At 38.3% G+C, this 25,874-nt stretch overlaps 1 protein-coding gene across 3 annotated transcripts in view; it reads right to left on the reverse strand.

Moving 5' to 3' along the window:
* The window catches only part of ARID2 (AT-rich interaction domain 2), a 104,807-nt gene that overhangs the window by 28,609 nt on the left and 50,324 nt on the right, over positions 1 to 25,874 (reverse strand). For all 3 annotated transcript variants that reach the window (XM_081877784.1, XM_081877782.1, XM_081877783.1), the window contains 11 exons: positions 13,935 to 14,068; positions 13,596 to 13,814; positions 10,829 to 10,896; positions 7,068 to 7,134; positions 6,734 to 6,984; positions 5,584 to 5,680; positions 5,290 to 5,499; positions 3,749 to 3,901; positions 3,225 to 3,297; positions 2,128 to 2,262; positions 1,033 to 1,229 (listed from right to left, as the gene is read on the reverse strand). In XM_081877784.1, coding sequence (XP_081733910.1) covers positions 1,033 to 1,229; positions 2,128 to 2,262; positions 3,225 to 3,297; positions 3,749 to 3,901; positions 5,290 to 5,499; positions 5,584 to 5,680; positions 6,734 to 6,984; positions 7,068 to 7,134; positions 10,829 to 10,896; positions 13,596 to 13,814; positions 13,935 to 14,068 — 1,604 coding nt within the window. The remainder of the gene's footprint in view (positions 1 to 1,032; positions 1,230 to 2,127; positions 2,263 to 3,224; positions 3,298 to 3,748; positions 3,902 to 5,289; positions 5,500 to 5,583; positions 5,681 to 6,733; positions 6,985 to 7,067; positions 7,135 to 10,828; positions 10,897 to 13,595; positions 13,815 to 13,934; positions 14,069 to 25,874) is intronic.

Genomic DNA, 25,874 nt, shown 5'->3' on the forward strand with positions numbered 1-25,874 from the left:
AAATGCAGGCTTACGATTTAAGTTGTTAAATAATAATTTGCATTATCTACATCAACTAACATGGAAACCAGCTGAAGTAATCTCCTCTACCCCCAGAAAAATGGTTTCCAAAGCACTGTAGTGTTGTCTCCAGGGTTGTGTATATGTATATCTGCATATCGTATTTTTCCATGTATAAGACTAGGTTTTTTCCCTTTAAAATGTCAAAAATTAGGGGGCGTCTTATACATGGATACATCTCCCCCCATTTTCTTAAATCTGAGTCCCCAAAAATAGGGGGCGTCTTATAGACAGAAAAATACGGTGATTTCACACACCAGCCCACCATGCAGTACACTTATATCATGTATATCTTGCTTTTGGGGAAAAAAAAAATCACAATTCCAGGGCAGCTTAGTAAACACATGGCTTTGGAACACAGGCTCCCCCTCAGCCTCCATGTAGAATGTCAGGTACTGCCCTGCACATCAGCAGGAATGTCTCACCCATATGATCTGCATGCCTTCTCTTTGTAGTGGAAGGATCATATGGCAGGCTATACATAATCAACTGCATCAGACTCTAGATGTAGAAAAGAGCCAGAATGCATGTGCGTGTAACCTTAGTTCCCATGCCACAATGGGTATATATGTCTCTACGGGTAGCAGCAAACTGCGGGAGGCAGTGGAAGACAGGCGTGCTTTAGTCCATGGGGTCACGAAGAGTCGACTAAACAACAACAACAATGGGTAGCAGCATGTATAGTGGCCAGACCTGCCTTCCCAACACGGGTGTCACTCCTGTTTAGCTGCATGGGGTGGTGGAGAAGTTGGGGCTGTGTGGGTTCACTGATGGACAAAGCATACTGGCATTATGCTCCTGCTGCTGCCCCTGCATGACTCCAACCTTGCCACCTAGGGCAGCACCATCCCAAAACATGCGCGACTCTTGGTCAACATACGACATAATACTGCAGTACTTGAACCAGCCCAACATTTTATGCTCTGAATCAATTCAAAACTCAACATAAAATATTCGCAGTGTATAAATTACCTGCTGGTGAAGGAGAAGGAGCTACATCAGGAACAGAATCAACCCGAAGGACGGGGGTTGTCGAAGGTTGTTGCTGATAGTACATCTGAATAGGGAGAGGTATAGCCCTCCTTTTCACTCCTAACACATGAATATGTGCCTGCCCATTGTTATTTGTATCCTCTATTCTCTTCACTGAGTGATTGGGAAAGACAGTTCTGCCAAACACAAGCAAGCAAACACACACATTATTGGTAGCAGTGATATACAAATTCATTTTGCTAGCTTTTTTCAATGATCTTCTGAGCATAAAATCTAGCTTTGTATGCAAGTATATTTTCTAAGTATTGTGGTAAACTACGTCAGAAAAACCATTCCTCAAGGCAATTGATGGACATTTCAGTTTCCTGCCAAACGTGAGGGTTCTGAAGTAGCGATTATATCAGTGCTTCCCAACCAAGCCTGCTGTAAGCAATGATCAGTTCATGTTTCAGCACCAAGGAAGTGTGGGCATTGGCAATGGAATTGGTATGGAGAAGAGAACACAGTAGTGGAGCACTTGGGAAGAAGAATGGATCAGAGGGAGACAGAAAACGAGTGCTGGAAGAAAAATAGTACTGAATTTCATCCAGTTATTTTTAAAACAGGGAACAGCACAGGAAGGAAACTGTGCCTTCTAAGCCTGAGAAAATTTCAAAAAGGCAATGGAGTACATATGGGCCATGGCAATGATTGCTATTTAAGGGCGGGGTGGAAATCTAAGGCAAGAAAGAAAAAGCACTATAAAATGTTCTAGATTTCCTCAGCATAGTATGCTGCTTGCATCCCACAGCTACTTTTTCTTATAGATCAGCAGGTTCAAAGGAAGGTCTCCCAGACTCTTGGCTCCAAGTTTTAGGTTTGGGTTTTCAAAAGATAGCTAAGATAAAATGAAAAACCCACACGGAATGTTTGAAAGTAGCAAAAACAATGGTTATACCAACAACTACCACCTTTAACAATACAAGATGGTCATATCCATAGCACACTTTTTCCTTAAATTTGCAAATCAATACAAACTGCAGAACACCACACATCCCCAGGCTGTGATTTATTCTGTGAATAAGTTAAACTTACCGAAGACATTTATAAAATCCAGTTGATGTTAGGATTCCACCGCGAGCTAGTTTGCTGCACGTGGAGAGGTATTCAGAGTACATTTCAGCTCGGGAGATTGAACAATCTGGATTGACCTCAAAATGGGCATTCAACCTAAAGAAACGATTTGGGAGAGAGAGAAACAAACTATATAAGCACATATGCAAAAACTAACTGGCTTACTGTTCTGCAACCATGTTTTTCAAACTTTTTAAGAAGCACTTCCTACATCTACATTTCTGACACAGAGCCTCTGTGCACTGCATAAGGTTATGGATGCAACTCCAGTTCCATGGGGCACTGGCTGGCCTTTGGATCTCTTCCACTGCCCTGCAAAATAAAGTCTCTTCATGGCTTTGATATTACTTTGGAATGTTTTCCAGTTACACAGGCAGCCTGGTAAGCACCTGTACAGATGGCAATACAGTAGGTCTGGCACCTGTTGAAAAAGACTATACAGTTGCTTATTCCTACAGTATGATAATGAATTTTATATTCCAATGAATATAGTATAGGATGGTGCTATGGTGGCCTAATGTAAAGGGTAATATATCAGTGTTTCTTCAACAAAAATTATCACACTAAGCTGTGCTTCCTTGATATAAACATTTCTGAACTACACACACAGAGAGAGAGAGAGAGGGAGAGAAATATAGTGCTTACGTATGAAAATGTGCAAATCTATGAAAACATTCAAGCACGGGATGTAACAAGAAAGAAAGAAAGAAAGAAAGAAAGAAAGAAAGAGCAGAACATACAACAGCCATCTTAATACAAGGGTAAAAATCAAGCCCCTTGCTGTGAATATATAATTAAATGCTTTATGCTCTTATCTGAAAACTAATACACTTAAAATAGAAAGGAATATTGTATCATTCAGCCTTTCTTGAAAAGGCTGTGCACTACTACACAGCAAATGTTCAAATTAGCTGATTAATATTTCTTCAAAACAGCATCAGAATATTTTTATTTCTAAAATATACATCAACCTTTAAAATGAAAATATTTTAAATTTAAACTTTCTCCTATGGTTGGCTTTCTCTTCCAGTATTAAAATCCTTGAATTATGTACTCACCACTGGCATGCAATTTTTTCACTGTCAATTTCTACTATTCCTGGTGGTGGAGCAACATGTGGTGCTCTTGATGCTATGGAACAGAAATAATAGTCAGGGTCAAGGATTTAAACCACTACCTCACCACCCTTTTCATTTGTTTAGTTTCCACCCCTTACTATTTCTCAAACGTACGTTTTGGACTTGTTTTCCTGAGAGCAACTCTGCCTGAAGGTAGTGGAGCTTGCATTTATTTGGTGTCCAATGCCATCAGTGCTGAATGCAAGCCAGGGTCCCAAAGGAACACTCTAAGGCTCCCAATTGTTCCTTTGCAGCCATGGCTTTATCTAGCCCATACCTGACATCTGATGAATTAACAGGTGGGTGTAGCTAGCTCAAAGTGGCCTGGTGTGCCCAACTGGGAGGCCTGGCTAGCCTAATTAGGTCCACGGGCTGGAGGATCCCCACCAATGCAGTAAAAGATGAACACCATACACTATACAATATAATTTATATAACATTTGTTTAGCAACAGCAATACTAACCTGGGGTAGTATGTGATGGAACCTGCTCCACTTGCTGCTGCCTGATATCGGAGAGTAGATGGCTGGTACTCTGATGTTCTACAAGTTTTACAGCCCCAAGGGCATCTGATCCAAACATCTGGATGTCCATTGAGACCAGACATACTAATGTATCTGAATCATTAATATTAATCATATTAATATTAACACAATAGAAACTGAAGGACAATTCATTTATTACGCTTTCTCTATTCAACTGATGAAAATGAAAATAGCTTTATAAGTTTGGTATATGCATTTTTCTTGGCCTAGTATTTATCATTGCATTTAACTCATAATTTTATATACTACTTGACTGTAAAAAAAATCTCAAAGGAGGTATTATACTGAAATCATAATTGAAGAATCCAGATATCTCCTTTTGTCATTTAGTATAATCTTGGGGGGGGGGGACGGACAGATTCAGTTATTTGAAGGTGTTCTAGGAAGACCATGTTTCTTATGAATGTGTCAACTTGATAATAAAGTGTAGCATCAGACATAGAATCCAGTACTTAGGATGGACTCTTGAGAATGTAAGGTATTAAAAGAAACCATATTCTAATGCAGGGGTCAGCAAACTTGTTCAGCAAGGGGCCAATCCACTGTCCCTCAGACCTTGTGGGGGGGCCAGAAAAAATATGAATGAATTCTTATGCCCCCCAAATAACCCAGAGATGCATTTTAAATAAAAGCACACATTCTACTCATGTAAAAACGCCAGGCAGGTCCCACAAATAACCCGGAGATGCATTTTAAATAAAAGGACACATTCTACTCATGTAAAAACACGCTGATTCCTGGACCGTCCACGGGCTGGATTCAGAAGGCGATTGGGCTGGATCCAGCCCCCGGGCCTTAGTTTGCCTACCCATGTTCTAATGGACAAATATGGAAAGTATCAAAAGAGCCTGCAGATCACAAGATAGTCATTTGGTGTCCTCCAAGGCTACTTATCCTTTGTTGGTGGTTTTTAGTCATGCTACCTGCATATTAATCTGCTACCTTCCATAGTTTACTATTAACTTTTCTTGACTTTGTATCACTCCTTGCATCCACCCTCTTTCTGTAAATACTCAACTACTGAGATCAGAACAAAGCATGCAAACTAAGCAAGTTTACGCAACTTACTTATTGGCATAATTTATTTTGTGCACAGTTTTGTGCAACCTTCCTCGGTGAAAAATATGCATTTCTTTGGTGCAAATGACAAAAAACTGCACTGCAACAGACTTACTTTTATGTAGCACTTTTAATTTTCAAAAGTCCTTTACAATTCTTGTTTGTGTTGGTTTTTGGGGGGGAATGTATGACTCCAACTTTACAAATGGGTAATGATGTCTGCGAAATAGGAATTGGCTAAGATCACAGCACAATGAGTTTATGGCACAATGGGAACTTGAACCAATCCAAATCAAACTCTCTACCCACTGAACTGTATTGTCTGTTGTTTACTTAATGAGAAACATGTCTGGGAGTCTATAGCTAATGATATGGATAATTTCAAAAAATTGCTCACTTACCTATGCTTTTGTCAACTTTTGCTATCTTAGTACAAGCCACTTCACCCATTTCAGTGAGCATATAGAGCACTTCCAAAGCTGATATGACAAGTAACACATCAGGCAAAGTGAGATGACAGATGATTTCTTTGTAGGATTCTTGATCTACATATTCACAAATTAAGACACCATTGTCCTCAGCTTTACAAAGATTAGCCAAGATTTCCATGCCTGAAACAAAAACAAATATTTTAGAACCAAACATCTTTATCCTCAATTATCCAGACTAGAAGTAATAACCACATAACAGCTTACCCCTCATTTTTAAGAATCTATCTCTTGCCATTAAGCATTTTGTAACAGTATGAAACATTAGATGAGTTGTTTTGAAATCAACAGGGTCCAATAGAAGCTGAAAAAGAAAGAAAGCACTTTTACCTGAGTGATGTACTTATAATGGATAATAATATTTACAATCACTGAAATGATTAGAAAGATGTCACATTCAATACTGAAAACATTTTCAAATGGATGCTATATCATTTCCACTACTGTGGATAAGTAAATTCTGTTCTTCATTAACTCTCACTGTTCTTATTACCACTAAATTCAGTCTCGTGTATGAAATTTTGAAAGCAAAAGAAAATAACAGTCCAAATCCATTCATTTCTACTAAAAATTCTCTCTGAGTTCAATGAAAATTATTGCCAAATAAATGTGCAGAGGATTGCAGCCTAAGGTTACAGTTCTATCTGTTCTTATCTGGAACTATGCCCCAGTGAAAACAAAAGGATTTATTTTTGAGTAAGCATGTATAGGATTGTTCTGTAAGGCTTTGTTTGCACTACTTTATGGCTTGTTTAGATTATATTGGAAGGCCAGCCAATAGCTTTAAACATACCAGGAAAAATAAGCATTAAATGTACAGGACATTTGCAGAATTTGAAGAAATTAGGGCCCTTTTGAATACACCACAAAGGAAGTATAAAACAGCCACTTTTATTGTATTAAGAATGCACTGGGCGCAAGCTAGGAGAACAGTAGCCAATCTTCAGTGTTAAATGTAAAAGTATTATTGACAATTGGTGGCTTTTGATTTTAGTGATGGGTTACATTTTTGGTGAGGGTATGGAATCTAATTGTTTAATCTCATCCCAGACAAAGAACAGGGATGCTACTTTGAAACAAAAACAAACAACCCATATATTTACATCCCAATGAGGCATTCCATGATTACAAGTACATGCTATGAAGAACACAGGGATACAATTTCAGTGGACTAAAAATATCTGCAGAAACTTGCTGTTCTCGAAAATATTTGAAGAGATAATAAGAAACAACAGGAAAGAGTCTGGAAGATCTCCAGTCCCCTTTTACATGAGAATCCTTAATGTTTAAACTCAATCCAGCCTTGGGATTCAAGCCATTTAACTCATAAAGAGCATATTTTGAATTTGTTTCTTACCTCTGCGGCAATGTTTCCTAATGTGTCAAGCCCCAACTGTCTTAGAGAAATAAAATGACTGTGAGCAGAGAGTAATAAGAAACGAAGACAGGTACGATTAGCTGCCAACAGCTTTACATTTCCCTCCTCAAAGGAAAGATTTCGTAAAATCACTGCAATCTGGAGAACCCGTTGTCCTTCAATATCGTTAATGCCCAACTTGCGCGGTGGATGAAATAAAGACTCCCATATCCAGTCTTCTGGTGTAGCATCTATAAAAGACAACACATTCACTTGAACAGTTTCTGCTCTAGATACCCCAGATATAATCCAATGCTCATTTTACGTAACTCACCTTGAGATTTGTTTCTGTCTGAAATGAGGTCACGTACTTCATTATCTTCAACAATATCCCTCCAAAACTGAACAAAAACAAACAAACATTGATTTATTTTTTTACTGCAAAGTTTCCTTTAACAAGATAGCAGTCTGAAAAACCCATTGTGATGCGGGGGAAATGATGAGACTGATTACAATATCAGTATGTGTATCTGATTACAATATGTGTATTTGAAGAAGTGTGCATGCACACGAAAGCTCACACCAAGAACAAACTTAGCTGGTTTTTAAGGTGCTACTTGACTATATATATATATATATATATATATATATTCTACAATAACTTAGTTATCAAGCAAAAATCATGATAAAATTACAGTGCAGGATTGTACACTCCTGACCCAAAAGTACTATTTTGCCTTCAGCATTTAGCTGCATAGCTACAGATGTGCAGTGACAGAATTATGCACTTCAAAAACTTATCCATGTTGTGCCTTTCTTTAACGAACAAATACCATCCATTTTTTTGGGATGGATATTTGCATCTTTTTATTTAATGTGCTCAATTTATTTTCTTTCAATCTGGGATAAACTGCGAACCTATAGATAGTCTTGGACTATGACTCCATATTACTTCAATCACCCTTGATTATTAGCTATGCTTGCTGGGGCTGGTGGAAGTTGAAGTTCCAATAACAAGTAGAAGGACATTTGCTCCTCATTCTTGATGGCCAATGCTACAGTATCATTTTAAATCAAAACAACCACTGACGCAAAATAATTTCATGTTTAAAAGTAAAAGACATCAGCATGAATAACAAAACTCTAAGCCATCTGCCACCTTTTGTTATATGCTTATTTTTAATCCTATCAGTCTCTTGTTCTTCTATCTCTAAATGAAACTCGTATGTAGTGTCACTGTAAATATCATGGAAAGAAAGTGGAGCTAATTCACACTTGGTTGGGAGAGCAAGCATAAAAAGAACAGCTTAAACACTATTCCACTACCTGGGAGGTGGGGAATCAAAGAAGAAAATAAAATGTAACACCATATAACAATTTATGCAAACATGATCTCTTTATCAATTATTGAATGTACAGTAACAGAAATGACATGTCTAAAATCAACTTAATGCACGCCTTCATTAAAACATGAAAAAATGAAGCATTTAAGTAGGGTGCACTATACTATTAAACATAAAAAAAGGAAAAATTAGAATTTCCAAAATATAGCTAATTTTAGAAGCAGTGTTACTAAACGGCATTCCTGAGTAATTCTTTTTAAAACTGTGCTATCATACTAGATACACTGTAACAATTATAAATAGATTTTGGAAAACATCCAAGCTTCCTATTAAAAAAATCCTCACAACATAACTGAAGCTCCTATTACTGCTATCACTAAACAATGAGACATTCCTGGACTATCTTTCCTCGGGACACAAATATTCAACGGCTGTAACAGGTCAAACACATATAATTTGGTACATTTCTTTATGCACCCCTAGCAATAACTATTTGTGGCCTTTTGGGTGTAACGACCAAATGGCATGGGACACAATTCTCCCCCCTGGAAGCACAGCACCCATATGTAGAAGGATCCCCAAAAAGATGCAAACAGAGCATTCCCCAGCAATATGAATGCATAGTCATTCAGTGCACCAGGCTATTACAGTGGTACCTTGCGCACCAGGCTATTGAGGTGGTACCTTGGTTCTCAAACGCCTTGGTTCTCAAACACTTTGGTTCTCAAATGCAGAAAACCGGGAAGTAAGTGTTCAGGTTTTCAAACGTTTTTCGGAAGCCGAACGTCCAATGTGGCTGTTGGCTATTGTTTCCGGGCCATCTGCACCAATCAGAAGCTGCGCCTTGGTTTTCGAACATTTCGGAAGTCAAATGGACTTCCTGAACGGATTAAATTTGGCGCTTTTGTTTTTGCTATTTATTTTGTGGTTTTGAGGCTTTTTCAGTGAATTTGTTTTTGTGACTGTGTGAAACCTAGTTCAGCTCCTGATTGATTGATTGATTATGTGACTGTGTAAATGGATAAAAGCACCCCATCCAAACAATGACTATCATCAGTGCAGGTAAGGGGGAAAAATAATTTTATTTTTATCATCTACAATACTGTCATTTAATTTATAGTACAGTACATTGATCATTGCTTTGATTTAATGGATCAATGGTCTCGTTAGATAGTAAAATTCATGTTAAATTGCTGTTTTTAAAAGTCTGTAAAGGATTAATCCATTTTGCATTACTTTCCATGGGAAAGTGCGCCTTGGTTTTGGAATGCTTTGGTTTTGGAACAGACATCTGGAACGGATTAAGTTTGAGAACCAAGGTACCACTGTACAGCTACCAAATTCTGGCCCATTCCACTTCCTCCAAGCTTGTATTGTTTTTACCTGAGTGGAGAGTATGGGCTGGGAGTACGGGATTGCAAGCATCCTTTGCCATTAACAACTGTTTGCAGTGAAGGGACATGGCCTCAATTTTAAGTGGTGCTGTGCTACAACTGCTAGACGAATAAAACTTTGGACACTTTTCTCAAACAGATGTTTTTATTAGAAAACCAATATTTCAATGAGATAAAGATAAAACCCTCAGCAAGAAACCATTTTTAATTACTGAATGCTACCATTTTTGCTATGAAGGCAAATTGACATTCTCCGCATTTCTCCTATTGTTATTAATCTTATCTTCAGACTTTATACTTTTTTCTCTGTGAAACAGATTTATATTTAAAATAGTATTAGCTAATTGCCTGAAAAATGTATATATGGAAACTTTTTCACTAGTGCCTAAGAAATGTTAAATCTGGGCAGAAAAGTCACATTACTTCATAGATACAGAGGTCCTTTTTAGTTCCACACACTTCTGTCAATAAAATTAAATTACATATTTTAAAATGTATTTCATTTTTATGATCTCAAGTGCCTCAAATTCGGTTTCAAAAGTGTCAAATTCTGGATTATTTTCATCAACACATGAACATATATAATACAATCCACCTGTACTGTCATTATTTGCTTGTTGCAAAAACTGATGAAGTAATTAATAATTCTTACATATTAACACAAAAAGATGCTTTACCTTAAGTTTTCTTGTTAGTGGATTAATACAGCTGATCGTGCCCTCTAGTGGGCAAACAAATGTTTTGGGGCTCTTAAATAAAGCATCTCTAATACATCCACTGTGTGCATGAAATGCTATATTTTGGGGCCTAGTATATAGTGCTCACGGCACAGTAACCACCTGAATTGTTTATCACACACATAGGTCAAAATATGGCATACAAGGCTGAGTGGTGGTGTGTAACATGCAACAATACAGTGTCTTCTCAAGGAACAGTACACACAGCCTATCGTGAACACTATCCACGCTCAACAAAATAACTGACATGGGTGTGCAAACTTGGTTGCGTGAAACTCAGCTGAAGTTGTACATATAACTTTGGAGCTGACTAAGGAGACTTTCACACATTCTAAATGCTGTTTCTCAATACTAATCTACAATAACACAGTCGCTGTATTATTACCTCCAGCAGCACCTACTGGGGAGAAGGAAGCTTTCAATCTATCCCTGCACCTACCTACTTATTTGAAATACCTGAGAGCTCTTTATCTGATCCACTCTAAATAAAATTCCCTTCTCTTTAGTCTAGCTTTGTCACTACTATTTAAGCACAATGTTTAAGCTGCACTGTTAAACTGTAAGGCTCTATCACACATTTTTTTGACATGCTGTTTTTAAAACTATATTTTTAAAAATTACCTTAACAAAATCTCTATCCGTTTTCTCCTTCCATTCTTCACCAAACACAGTAGAAAATGAACCTAAAGCTATGAGTTAAAAAGCATTAAAGTTACAATTAAAAATTGTCCATAAACAGCTGTGACAATACTATAGATAATTTGAAAACAGTGTAATTTTGCGGTATTGTGGCCAGCCAATCTTATTCAGTTGCAATATACTTTTCTAGTACCAATATTACAGTTTATTAGAAGTACCATAAATATTTTTTAAAATTGTTTTGAGTTATGTCTTCTGCTTGGAGTGGGGTATTTACAACATGGAGAAGAGTGCTTTCTTTTGAAGGGCAATAGCCCATTATATCAACTCATCTAAAGCTGCATGAATTGGACTGCTGTTAAGTAGAATGGGGGGGGGGGAGAGTTCTTTTATCAATCCTGAATAATAAAGGAACTACCTGCTATAATTATGCCACAGGCTAAACAAGCCAGGAAGAAGAAAAAATGAGTGAAAAATCTATGCTGAAGAAGTAAACTCTACGTTATGAAAATTCAAATGTTGTGCTTAAAAACATTATGCAAATAACATTCAAAGAAACTTGCTTAGTTGCATAAAGCTATTCATTTTGCTTGCTTTGATCTGAATCTCATATTTGAGTTCTCGCACAAAGTAGAATTTTCTTGAAAGGAACTAGCATGGCAAAAAGGCGATAACTTCAAGCCACATATTTCTTAGGTGCACACAATTCCCTGCATGTTGGTGTCCTCTGTCTACAGTTTCCAGCCTGCCTGGAAACCTACTTAAAAAAAAACCAAGTGGAAATGCAGACACCTAGAAATCTGTCCACATTCAGATCCTACAGTGTATGTAAAGAAGTCATCCTGGTTCCTTTCTAAGATGCATTAGTGGGTAGTAGGTATAAAAAGGTTGAATACCCCTGGGCTAAACCCTAAAAGGTTCATTGAACTATTTGAGATAACCACAGGAATTGATGTAGTTAGTTCCAAGGCTCATCCTATTCTCTGAACAAAGGAATGTTCTATGTGCACAAGAAACTGACATGTGTGAATGGAGTGTCTCCTTTATTACAGAGAATGGGAAATCTCTGCATACCTGAGCCTTTAGACTGCACTCTTCAAGCCTAAATACTTGATTTTTAGGATCTGGACAACTGACTTTTTGGAGTGATAATAGTGTTATACAGCTATGTTGAAACACACATTTCTCTAGGTACCAGAGTAAAATTTTACACAGGAAGTTTAGTTCTGTCTTCAGCTGGAAGCTGGCCAGCTGCAGACTCTCTGATTTAATCCAAATTGGCCTTTATGGCAGGAGTTCAACATCAAATTCTGTCAGTTTCAATAAATATAATGGCTGTATTCAGGTGTCACACTCAACCATAGTTTAGTAAGACTCCACTCTTTTTTCCTCTTCTTCAGCAATGCAGTCTCTTCTCAGTCTCTTCTCCTTCGGGTGCAGCAGTTAATGCTAACTATGGTTTGTTTAACAAGCGAGCTTCATAATTCATGAAGCATTATCCATAATCAAAGTTTGTGTAGTCTGAAGACAACAAGCAGCAGCAAATCTAACCTGGAAGTGGAAGTTTCCTAATTCCTCTTTGTAGCCAAATCAGAAGCAGGGAGAAGGGCAACAGCCCAAGGCTTGCTGCAGCTCATGCATCCTACATTAACCTATGGTTTAGTATGATATCCAAATGTGGCCAGTGGCTGCATACATGTCCTTTTACCAGTGGTTCAAAAGCACATCTCTTCAGCAATTATTTTCACCTAAATCTCTGGCTGCAAGAAACAAATAACCCCGCTCTCCCCAAAACCCCATTAGTTTGTTTATTCCAATCTTCATAAACACATATTTGGCCACGATCCTTGTTCTACTCTAGACTAACAAAGCAAGACATGATTAACCATTTCAAGGAAACACAAGAGATGCTTGAAATACTGAAACTTGTATGAAATTCAAACTATTGTGAAATATTCAAGAAAGAAAAGAAAGTTACAAAAACTTGCATAAGTGTGCTATAGAAGCAATGAGACTGGAAGGATCCCAGCAGAAAAACACTGCAGGATACAGAACTACTGGACAAAAAGTGGGTCAGCTTACTGGAGGTAACAGAATCAGCGTCATTTTAACTTTAATGTATCGTCTCACCAGTGACCTGTGAGAACTTTAGGGTCAAGTACCAATCCAAAATATCCCCTCAGTTCAGGGGTTGGTTCATAGATGAAATTATTGGAATATTGTTTCTACGTATTAGGCTGCTATTAATAGCCCTGTCTTGTGCACCTTTTCTCAGAAATGTAATAACTATTTGTTTAAGGCTGAGGAAAGAAAGAAAATTCTATGTTGGGAACCATTAGGAAAGGGACTGAAAAGGAAATATCCCCTAGAATAACAGTGTTATAGACAATCAAGGATCTGCACAGATCTATCAACAGACTTAGTCATGGTAGCTAAATGGAATGTACAGATGCATGGCTGGGATTCCTCTGAATGTCAGTGGCTGGGAAGAGACACAGTGGTGTTAAAGACTGCTGCCTTCACTGACTTTTGTAGGTATCCCAGAAACATCTGGTTGGCCAGTGCTGAAAGCAGGATGCTGAATCATCAGTCTGATTCAACACGACTCTTCTTTTGTAGGATTATGAAACAGGTAGGATAGAAGATGGGAAAAGACAGAGCATGCAGAAGGAAAAGAGGAACAAGGAAACAACTCTGCTGCATAGTAGTACACTTGCTCATCAAAGGATTATTCAAAGTAGAAACTTACTGTCATCAAATACCCCAGCGTTAGCAAGCAGCAAAGTGATGATTTTGGGGTCCTTGTCAAGCTGCATAACGTGTTTGCTTTCATTTGATAGAAGAGTGCACACATTAATAGCAAAGTCCACTTCATTTGGGAGTCCAGATAACAGAGAAAGCACCAATTTGCTATAGTCATTTGGCGAATTAAAGTCCATAGATAGCCCATAACTTTGTCGAAGAAAATCTATTTATAAAGGCAAAAATACATCATTAGCAACAATGCACCTGTAGGCTTTTTGTGCCATTTGTCCAACGGAAATCAAAGACAAATGGCGCTACCATCGACTAATTTGTCAAAATTTACCTGACACACTGTGCTGCTGGTAATTATAGGAAGATGGAATTGCACCTATAGGAAGTTGAGGCTTTGGATTGCCTGGTTGTACCTCATCATCATCCTCTCCAAAGTGATGTACTTTCTCGTACTTTTCTAGATAACTGAAATAAAGAGCAAGGATTTTTCACTATGTAGAACTTCATACTGTACAATCATACAATGCTAAAAAACTGTAAATTGCTTTAATTTAGCAGCTCAGTGAAACTTAATAAATTGAGGACTTCTTAAATAAATAGAACACACCATAGATCCAGACTATTAAGTTCTGATTTGAAGGGCACAATCATATTCCAAAACATCCATAATTGTATTTTATATAGGTTATTCTATAGCATTATATTTTAACTGCATAGCATACCTTCAAACTTACTATTAAACTTTTGAAAATAAACGAACCCACCACCACAAACACTAAATGTACATTACAGCAGTTCTACTAGATACACCTACAACTGAAAAACTGAGTGTATTTTTTGCAGCTTGCTGATACCCACAATTCAGGTGCTGCCATTCAGGGTCAACGGAATTAGTTACAGACTTGAACAAAATCTTCAGTGTTGATCACTACTCCTATTGCTTTAATGTTTGATATTACTTCACACCAACATCTAGAAGGGTGACCAAGATCAGTGCCCTACTTAATGTAAGACATTTCAAAACATTGCCAAGCAAACCCAGTCAGCACAAAAGCAAGGATTAGCTCAGATGACCATCAAAATCAATGTTTGAAGATTTAGCAATAAATCAAAGCTCCATTCTTCACTGAAGGGAATGCGAAGGCAAAGCAGCACCCAGCTGGATTGAAACCCACCACTGCTGATGTCAACCTGAGATGTCAACTGATTGACATGTGAGTGTGGTTGGGGGAAAATGGCCTCATGGGCAAAGACTGACCTGTGAGTCCGAGGATCCCCACCTGTACTTTAGAGGACTTGAATGAGATGTCTGAATTGGATCACTATATTTACACTCCCAGTGGTTCAGAGAAAGACTTTGCCCAAGAAAGGGATTTCAGAGTTTGTGGAAGACTTTTAGTCAGCAACCCTATGTAGACAATGACACCCCACCCAACTAAACTCAGTGGGAATTACTTCCAAGTAAATATGAATAGGATCGGGCTCTTAGGATCAAAAAGGTGGACTCAGTCTCTCTCAAGGAAAAGTAGTCTCTTGGGGCCCAAGGACTTTCTAAGGCAAGGGCCTTTTAATTATGCCCAGTGAGATGAAGCACAGACTCTTAACACTTGTAAAATGAGCTTCTAGAGAACTATTCCCCCCCAAAAGTTACCACATTCTAGCTTTAAGAACAGCAACATGCAGAGTACATTTTAAGAGTATTATTTTCCACTTGTACAAATATAAACTTTTAAAAAATGTTTTCAAAGTGGTGATTTCATAGTTGTGGCAAATATATTTAATGAACAAAAAACATTTATTTTACAGATTAATTCAACTTGTCTCCCATTCACACTCAAGAGTGGTCTATGGGGACTTCCATCGAGGAAGACCAAACATCCTTACCATCAGAGAAAGAAGTATATTGGGCACCTTCAGAACTTTCCTTGCTAAAAAGTGTGCTCTTTTAATAACTATTTCTGGTCTAGCCAGCCACTTCAGAATCCCACTCAACTCAACCTTGCTCTGTTTAAGCAAAGGGAGTAATATGTTCCTGAGTCATATATACAATTACTAATATGTAGAAACATTAGCATCCCCTTATCCTGTTTCCAGACAGTGATTGTATTGTATTGTATTCTATTTTATAGTTCTATCCAACAGTCCTCAATCGAGTGAGAATACACCTGCAGCAGCATACAAAAGAAAAAAAGGGGGGGTAGCAACTGAACCACTTAAAACAAGAATTCAAACATACTAAGCACAAAATGGAGAGCAAGGATATTAAAAAAACAAAACAAAAAACTATACAAAGGCCTTTCTATAGCAGAAACAACAATTCAAACTCAAAAGCCTTTCTAGAAAGGGAAGTCTTGGCTAATTTGCCAAAGCTCGTAAAGGAGCTGGCAGGTGCACTTCTCTGGAAACTAAAAAAAGGGGTGGGGGTAGGGGAAGCCACACAGAGAAGATCTAAGATCTAACTGCTCTCATTCTGCTTCCATGAACCAAGTAAGGACTCTCTGAAGATGCCAGATAATGTGAGGAGATGTCATTCTGGGCATTCCAGATTGTTAAATCAAGACTTCTGAAACCCGCTGATGCGCTGGCTAGGCCAGCCTTCCCCAAAGGCTGCACTGGCTACGACTGCTGGAGGTTGTAGCCCAAAACATCTGGAGAACATTAGGCTGGTGTCAGTACTGGTTTGAGGCACTACACAAATTACAGGGAAAATCTATGGTGCACATTTTCAAAACTGGCATCATGAGATACCTCCAAGGCAGTCTAGTCAAAAGTCTTACAGCTACTTTTTGCAACAGTTATGGTTTCACAACACACAAAAGACACGGAGCATGTTACAGTTGTGCAGCACAGAGAATGTAATTCTTGATGATTTATTATTATTATTATTATTCATTTATTGGCTTGGGGCACAATTTAACAGGAACATTGCCTACACAAACTTCAGTGAAATAGCAGCTGAGCTCCAATGCAAACTTAAAATTGTTTTGCATTTGTGTTACAAGCATTCCTGGTGGATTAAGCCCTTGCCCTCCTAATTCTGCCCCTTCCACTTTGAATTTTGGCTTAGCCAAAGCAGAGGGCGAGTTTTGTGCAAGCATTTTTATCATCAAAAGGCAAACCATTTACTTATTTACTTGAAGTACTTATATACTGGTTTTCATGTCAAAGCTCTCTCAAGGCGGTCTACAGAAGTTAACTAAAACCATAAATCAATTTAAAAAACAAAAATAAAGCAGTAGTATTACACAAACTAAAAACAACTATACTTTAAATCTAACTCACATCACTAATAGAATGCAAATTGAAGTTTTAAAGTAAATTTAAAAAGTAACAAATACATCTTATACATCTTTTGGGATCTTTTTTAAAAAAGAAACTCAGAGTCTGGGGCACCTGCACAAGGGCACCAATAGAAGCCTTTACCAGTGCCATGGCACCCGCCAGGTTGACGACCCCTGATTTAGAGATTTGACTATAGCACTATGTAATGTTCAGTGTTTTCTGTATAAAACACAGAGGCATCCTGTACAGTAAAATAAAATATGCCACATAAATCTATTATATTCTCCCTTTTTTTAAAAAAATGTAAGTGATATGTGTCTAATCCTCCGATGAAAAGCTCCTGCACACATCCTGCTTCTAAAACCAAACTAGATTACAGTGGAAGTAGTTACCCATTTATGTTGTGGCATTAAGGAAACTGTGTTTTAGCTGTCTCTGCGTTAGCATCAGTGATTGATTTCCCTACAGTCCACACTCTACCACAAGCTACAACATTTCTGAATTTTTGCTTTGCAAAGTGATGTTTGAGCAGATTTGTCATTTGTCTTTCTACTCCATTAATTGACTGCATTCACATTTTTATATGTTTAAGGTTATCGACAGGTTCAAAACATTAGGGTAGTTTCCACCACTGTGCAAGCAGCATTCCACTAACACAACAGGATTTCCTTTTCCTTTCTTCTTGTGGGCACTCCAAATCTGTTCCAGACGGTTCCCCAAGCAGATTAGGAGGGTGTATGGGGATGCACACAGAGAAGAGGAAATTAGGAAGAAGTTTGACCTCATTGAAGGCCAGTATTTCAATACGAGTAGGAAAATGAGAGTACCCCTAAACATTTCTTTTAGAAAAAGTACTATCTATCATATTTATATTCTTTTATACACACATATTCATAATTTTAAAACTTCAGTGTATATGCCTTTCGAATACTGAAAAAAGTAAACAATTCTTTTTTAAAGGTTAAATTACAGCTTTCCACTTTTCTGTTGGAAGAAAATACCTTCTTCAATTTCATTCTGTATTACAATATAGAAAAACAAATCATCCTTCAAAAATAAACAGGTGTGTTTTTAACTCATAGCTCCATTAATTAAAATTGGCTTGCCCATAATTAAAATCAAGCACAGTTTAGAGTGCAATCTTACATGGGACCGGGTCTAAGTGTGTGTGTGTGTGTGTGTGTGTGTGTGTGTGTGTGTGTGGCGGCTAGCTCCATATTCTAATCGTTTTCTAGGATTTTAAAAATGCAATGTATTGTTTAAATTGAGGACAGTCATCTGTCCTCTTGCTCTCTGTAAAGAACAATTGTGTACAGTGGTCCCAACTGCTATGGACCAAGATTTATTAAACTTAAAATAATAATAACATAATTAAATAAAAACTGTGCACTGTAAAAAGGCCTGAGGGTCCTGAAGCCACAGAGATGGATTTAGTTTTGCTGCAACTAAGAATATAAAATTCTTTAGGAAGAGGGCAGGGTGGTTTTTTTTAAAAAAACCTTTTAGGAGGCTAAAGTATGATAAAATTCAAAAAGACTTTAGATAGAAATTATTTGCAGAACGAGGCTGAATTTTTTTACTATCATGGGACTCTGCCAGAAACAGTCTGGGTACCTTCAGAGTGAACAGACATACCTGCCCCAGCAGAGTGCATGCCTGTAAGCTAAATATTCTTGCAGGGCTAATTTTCACAGGTAACGGGTTTGCCCTGCCTTGGCTATAAGCCTGCAGGGTGGGCATGAGAACTTGGGACAACTTTGCTGTTCTCGTATGGTCTGGGATTAGAATTCTGGCTTTGCCCCCAGAATTAGTTCTGGGACTAAATCAGCTTTTGCCCGCTGCTGAACCCTGCTTAAATAAAGGTTCTTCTCTTCCTCTCAAGAAAGAGCCTCTGCCATTGTGTCTGGGGCATGAGCTAGGATAGCATGGAATACAAAAAAGCACTCTATGATTTAGAACCAAAGGAAGGACTTTATAGTTTAAAAACCGTGGAATAGCACAACCCAGAGTACTACAATCTTGGTCTTGTAGAAAACTCATTTTAACACTGATGCTATTAATGGTATGCAAGCTATAGGACAAAGCTTTCCTATAAATCTCATCTGTTAATTCTCAGAGTGGCTAAAACATCTGTGCCCAGAGAACAGAGAATTTCCATTCTTGATATCACTAGTGCAATAAAGGCTGAAAACATGTACAAAGAGGGTTTTTAGAATGAATGTACACTAGCAGTACTGTTAGCTGTCCAATGCAAGCATAACAAATCAAAATAATACTGCAGCTACTTAATTTAATGTTTTAAAGTATGGCCTCAATGAGAAGCAGCCAAAAGAAATACACCACTATACTACTTGTGGGAATGCTGAGATGGAGAAATGTTTTGGCTCAAACCAGAACCATTTCAATAGAAAGAAAAAGTGTTGCATTTAGCATATGGGGAGAGAAGAAGCAGCTCTTCTAAACCAAGCAGCTATCTCCACTATCCAACTCTGTTTTCCTTGTGATACTCATGACTATTGCTGAATCAAAAGCTGGCTGATAATCCAACCTATTTGAAATTAAATTCAAATGGTCAAGTTCCATAAGGGAAACTACTGTATCTAATATGAATTCAGGTCAGATTTGATAGAAAACTGGTTATCTTACACTGAGCACTTGAAAAGAAATTGGTAACACTATGGTGCTAAGGCATCAACAATTGGCAACCCTTGGGTAGTGTGTCATGTGGTCTCCCTATTGTCAACCCCAGACAGAAGAGAATGATACAGGGCAGCAGGATCTGTGACAATGAGCCTTGGTGGCAAACTATGGGACTTTCCCCCTCCTTATCACAGTGGTCCTCTAACAAAATTAGGTTTCTGACCAGAGTCCCAGGCCTTTAATAAAAGCAAAGAGAAGTAGCATCTTAATGACTTGGGAGAGATTTAAGGTGTGTGGAGTCTAAGCACACACATTCCTTACAATAAAGGAAAAGGAGTAATGTGGCTGAACATTATCCTGATGCTTACTATTCCAAATGATTGCAAATAAATTGCAAACTTATTTCTCTCTTGTACATTAATATATCTTCTGTAATAAGTTAATTTAGACAAGTATGAAGTATGGAGTGAAATGTAAGTTATTACTTGTTTGATTTACAGTGAAGGTTATTGGAAGCAGTGACAGCAGAGAGAGAGAGAGAAAGAGAACGAAAGACAATCTCTTGTTTCTTCATAGACCACTGAACTGGCATGAAGAATATGGGAGCAGCTGAGTCCAAGTTTAACAGATTCTTTCATCATGACAATGGCAGAGCACGGGGGTGGGAGAGGACTTTAAATGTTAAGTAGCAATCAATTTTTAAACTGTCTAAATTAAGAGTTTATGATAATGCAATACTGAATAAAGAAAAGATCTCCGTGTTGTGCTGTTCTTTTGTTCTGGTACCACACGGCAAAACAAAACAAATGACTCAAAAATGAATCAAGTATCACTTTTCCAGATTTGGGGGAATCTGCAAGTTTTTGCTGGTGTATAAATAGCATAACACAAAGCAATCAAACTACAACTTTCATACACACCATTTTAAAAAGCAAGTAACTTAGTTCTGTTTATTGTTCATAACATATAAAAAACACCGGAATTCATTCAGTCTTTAACAAAGTGAGAATAAGTCAAAAAGACATCTTAGAAAAGGCTGCTCTCTACTGGAAAAATTACAAAATTGCTACATTACCTAGTTTGCTAGAGCATAAGAGAAAAAACAACAACCCTCAAGCAAAAGAGGAAAACGTGTAAAATACAAAATACATGCAAGGTGATTTTTCAACAAGTATTATTCCCAAGACAGATCTGTCAAGAATAGAAATATATTTCTTTCAATTACAGTTGTAAATGAAAGTCATGTTTCTGACTTTCTTTGTTCACTCAAATGAATTAGCCAGATGTAGCAAAAGAGAGGCCAATCTTTCATCATAACTGCTGCAGCCACTCATAAGCTCTAAACTCCATCTATGATTACCTCCTGCCTACTGAAACAAGTTTCTTAAAAGTACAGCATGTGTAGGGATAACATCCGTCTTCTCAGAAACCCGAACACTGAGCTATGGAGCTGGTGAGTTAGCTGTCTTCTTCTGGGAGAATTAACAATCCCACCGATAGCTGTCTTTTAATGGCTACAAAGCAGGATACAAGTTTTTTAAATAAAGTGACATCTTTTGAAGGCAGGGAAAAAACAAACTAAAACAGTCTTATTTAACAAATTTTTTACTTCTCCAATAAAAATATTATAAAGGAAAACATTAACATTGTTTCTTCCCTGCTATCAACTGAACTTTATTCAGACAATGGCTTTGTCAACATGACTTACGATTCCTTTCAGGAAAGGCAGGTTTCTTGCTTATGTTTCTATATATCAAACTTAAACACAGTCATTTCCAGAAGGGTAGCTGTGTTAATCTCTCACAGCAAAAACAAAAGCAAAGTGTGGAAGCTTATGTCATGAGAAATGTGTTAGTGCCACAAGACTCTGGTGCTTTTGCTACAAATAGTTTATACAGGACCACAAATGCAAAGCAACACATATTAGGTGATGCTACTGCAGGAAGTGCCAGTTTCTGAAGGTTTTGAGAGGAGAATGAGATTCTTGTATTGGCGGAGCACGCAGAGACTAATCCAGAGTGGGCAAGGCTTCCTTGCCAAATCCAAATTCCAAAACAATGGCCACCAGAAGTCTATAAACAGGGCTGGCTCAACATTTTTTCTGCCTAAGGCAAAGGACATGATAATGCTTGCGTCCAGGACACGGCAAGCTGAATTTTTGTTCAGCCTAAGAGATAGGGCAGCATTCTCTGTTATAGCCAAGGTCAGTAGGCTACCTTAAGGGGTGCTGGGCAACCCATGCAACACACAGTTCTGTCCTTTTTCCCTAGGAGTTGTCTTCTGAAACAGCCACATCCTTCTGCCTGATAGTAGGGCCAGCCTTACTATCTAATAAAAAACCTTTATTGCTTTATTATTGAAGTTAGGGAATGAAGCTAAACACAGATATATGTTCAAAGTATCCAGTATAATATTTTAAATACAATTTTTATAATATTAAGTACAATATTTTAAATATTTAAGTTAGATTTTTTAAAAGACTTTAAAAAGTTTCCCTTTTAGTTTTAAATCCATAGTAACAGTTATCAGAAAGCATCAATGAAGGCCTATCGTACAAAAGCAACAATAATGTTACACTAAGATCATAAATCACAGGAGTGGAAGGAACCACAAAGTTCCTAGTTTAGTCCCCTGCAATGCAGAAATAGTTCACCAAATGTGGGGCTCAAACAAGGAGTGTGTGAACTAGTTCTCATAACCAGCTACTTTCTGGTTAAAAATCTTGATTTGAATTTGGAATTTCAAGAACAATCTAATGGCTAGTGAACCAAATTCTAATCCTGACTGGGTTTAGGACTCACAACATAATTAGTTAGTGAAAATGAGTGCCTCATTGATTTACTCACTTATAAATAATATTTTTAGGTTACCTCCACAATAGCCAGGAAGTAAAAATGTGACACATGCACAGACCAAGATATGCTGTTTCCCACAAAATTCTGAAGGCAGAGGCTGGCACTGAAATCATCGGAAGGAAAGTTCTACTAGTACATGGGATCCATTCCTCCCCCCCCCCCCCAGATCTATACACCTGCAGGATAGCTGCTCCTAAGAGTGAAGGATTTACTTGTTTTAGGACACATTTTACGGCAGGACTGGCTAATTTGTGGTCCTCCAGATGTTATTGTACTACAACTCCCATTAGACCTGGCCAGAATGGGTTAGCCACCCTTGTTTCAGAGTCTAGCTCTCCTAAAGCTGCTTACACAATACAATATAAAACATATTAACCATCACTAAACCTTGGCTTGGTTAAGACAAGAACATTGAACTTCATAAAACGTAAGAGTTGAGGGTCATCCCCTTCACACACTCCTTGAACTGGGGTATCTGTGATATATAGTGCCTGCTAAATATACACGTTTGAAAATATATGCCGCACATGTGACATAATAAAGGGATTAACAACTCTCCAGGCCATTTTAACAATCCACAAAGGGAGAGAGGGTTTTCAGGGGCAATCTAGAACATTTCTATGCTCACAAAATTTAAGCTGTGTTTACCAGCAATTTGACACAATTGTCAATAAATTTTCAAAAGCACAATATAGTTTGTTTATGTACAAGAGTTCCATCTTTTGGTCTAATTTAAAATAATGGAGCTCTTCTATTACTAAGAGCGCTGAGAAAGGAAAGAAGGTCCAATAAAGAGCACTCTTAGTTGTAGGTTACAATGACCTTAGATCTAAGAACTGTGAAAGGTGTTCCATTTGCAGAATGGGATTTTCCTGATCCTATGGCCTATCTGCATGGAATGGTTTCTGATATAGAATAGGGGTGTGCAGATGAAGGAGTCAGCAGAAAACACATTTAAGTAAAAACACATTTCAACATACACTAGATGCCTTGGGATTCAAGCCAACATGCTCGTATTTCTTAAAGCTTATCAAAGAGCAAGTCTATAATATAAGCACAGTAACCTTCATAAAACCATTATAAGAAATTAAGTATTATTTACATTTGACCCACACCATAACTTTTCCATAGAATAAAAGGCTATAAATATAAGAGAATACTGTTTTGCTAATGCTTTGTTGTACTAACTACATGTACTAACATGTACATGTGCTAACTACAACATTGCACAGAAACAAGACTGCGAGTTTGAGTTCTTCATCCAGCAGTGAGAACTAGGACATCAACTGACTACAGCATATAATGTCATAACTCTTCATACATGCAGCCATTTCATTTACATAAACATGACAAATGCCTTGGGACAAGAGTTAATAAGCACATACATTATACGAGCACATCAGCAAGCTATGTAAGCCACCACAAATTCTTTCAGTACAATATTATCCTGGCCTTTGTTATTTTAAAGAAGGTATTTGTATGAAGCTTTTCACAAGTACTTAATAAGTGTGCCCAAATACACTAACACTCGTGTCAGAATGTTTTTACACGCATATGTTTCACTGAATTCACTAGAGCTTATTTTCACATTTGCTGACACCAGGTGACAAACTGAGACCATACACTACAGGTTTTATTAGTTTTAAGGAACATTTTTCTAATCTCTGCTTTAAATTTTTCATACAGCTGAAGGGCAAGAAAATGCCAACTCCCGCTACCTTTCCCTCTTTTTTCACCTGGCACCTATTTCTTCTAGTGTGCCATCTCTTGAGCCACCTCCTTCGCCCACTCCTCTTTCTCTTGGGAATCTTGCCTCTGTCTGCTATCTTATCAGTCCTACCTAATGTGTCAAGATACAAAATATGCATTTGATAACTTTCTGTACCTCCCATATTTCCCTTGCCCCAGCTTCCATTTCTCTTCTTAGGCCCTCAAGCATGTCCTGTTTGAACTTCCCATTTTCATGAACCCTTCTCAGCATTTGTGTCCTTTGATCCTTTCTTTTGCCCAAAATATTCTCTGCCTCTTTGTCTGAGGCTTCCCAAGTTCTCTTCAGCCCTAAGTCAAAGCAAAGGGTTTGCAATCTTGTCCCTTGAGGCAGATGGAGGAAAAAGAATGAACTATTTTTGTTTAACCTTGAGGCCTCCTGTCATAGCAGTTCCCAGAGATAGCATTTGCGTGGCGAGACCCTGGGCCCCGCAGTTCCCCTCAGAAATAAACATACAGACACGAATATGTTGGGTTAATGGGATAGATTAGGCCACAACTTTACTGGCTACAGATGTGAGTGGTTTGTCTTAGGCATTTGGGTGAATCCAGACTATATCCTGACTCCTGCCCATCTGCAGGAAGTCTCAAAAGGGTCAACCACCGATAGGGGGAGCCCTGTGATATACATCAATTAAGAGCACCCCAGGGTCCCCGATGGGGTCATGGCATGGCCCCAGCCCACGACCAGGCTTTGGGACAGGAACCACATCGCCAGATCCCTTTAACTAACCGGATACCCTTAACGAGGAGGGGCAGGCGGAGGCAACAACCTCCCCTCCCCTAAACAAGGCTTACCCAATGCCTAACCTTACAAAGTTGTGACGAATGCCGAGAGGTAGGCGAAAACCAAATGGCTGGTGCCAATTTGCCAAGTGGGAAAATTCCTACCTGGCCCCCACAACCAGGCGGCTGACATTAGTCCATAGTAGGGCCAAAGCAATGCGATAAAAGAGAGGGTGGGTGGGCTGGGAGATCTGACGAGAAGGCGAATGGAGGCTGCACCCCAGCCATGCCCCGATTTAAACAGCCAGCCGGGGGGTATGACACAGCTGGGAGCCCTAATGACGTGGGCAGCATCCCTCTGCCCACTCCCGGGTCACCAGAAGGTCCTGGATGTCCTCCAGCAATGCTGCACCCCCGGTGAAGGAGAGCAGTCATATTATAAAGGAACCAAAAAAAGTTCATTAGAAAACTGTAATTTTGCACTCCTTCACCCACACATTCTGTTTGCCTATTTATCTCTGTACAAACAGAAGACAAACAGTACAATCATATACAGTGGTACCTCGGGTTACATACGCTTCAGGTTACATACACTTCAGGTTACAGACTCCGCTAACACAGAAATATTACCTTGGGTTAAGAACTTTGCTTCAGGATGAGAACAGAAATCATGCTCCGGCGGCGCGGCAGCAGCAGGAGGCCCCATTAGCTAAAGTGGTGCTTCAGGTTAAGAACAGTTTCAGGTTAAGAACGAACCTCCAAAATGAATTAAGTTCTTAACCCGAGGTACCACTGTAGTTACTCAGAAGTACCTTCCACTGTATTCAGTTTGAGATTTACAGGATGTATGGCTCTAAAGGAAAACTTGTTAAAAATAATGTATAGATGGCACTTGATGCCAGTAGAGTTAGCTAAAATGTATAGAAAAAGAGAAAGAAAATGTTGGAAATGTAAAAAAGTAGATGGGGATTATTTTCATATGTGGTGGACCTGTGACAAGG

This window comes from Podarcis erhardii, assembly GCF_964252035.2.
Source record: "Podarcis erhardii genome assembly, chromosome: 10".
Taxonomy (NCBI): Eukaryota; Metazoa; Chordata; class Lepidosauria; order Squamata; family Lacertidae; genus Podarcis; species Podarcis erhardii.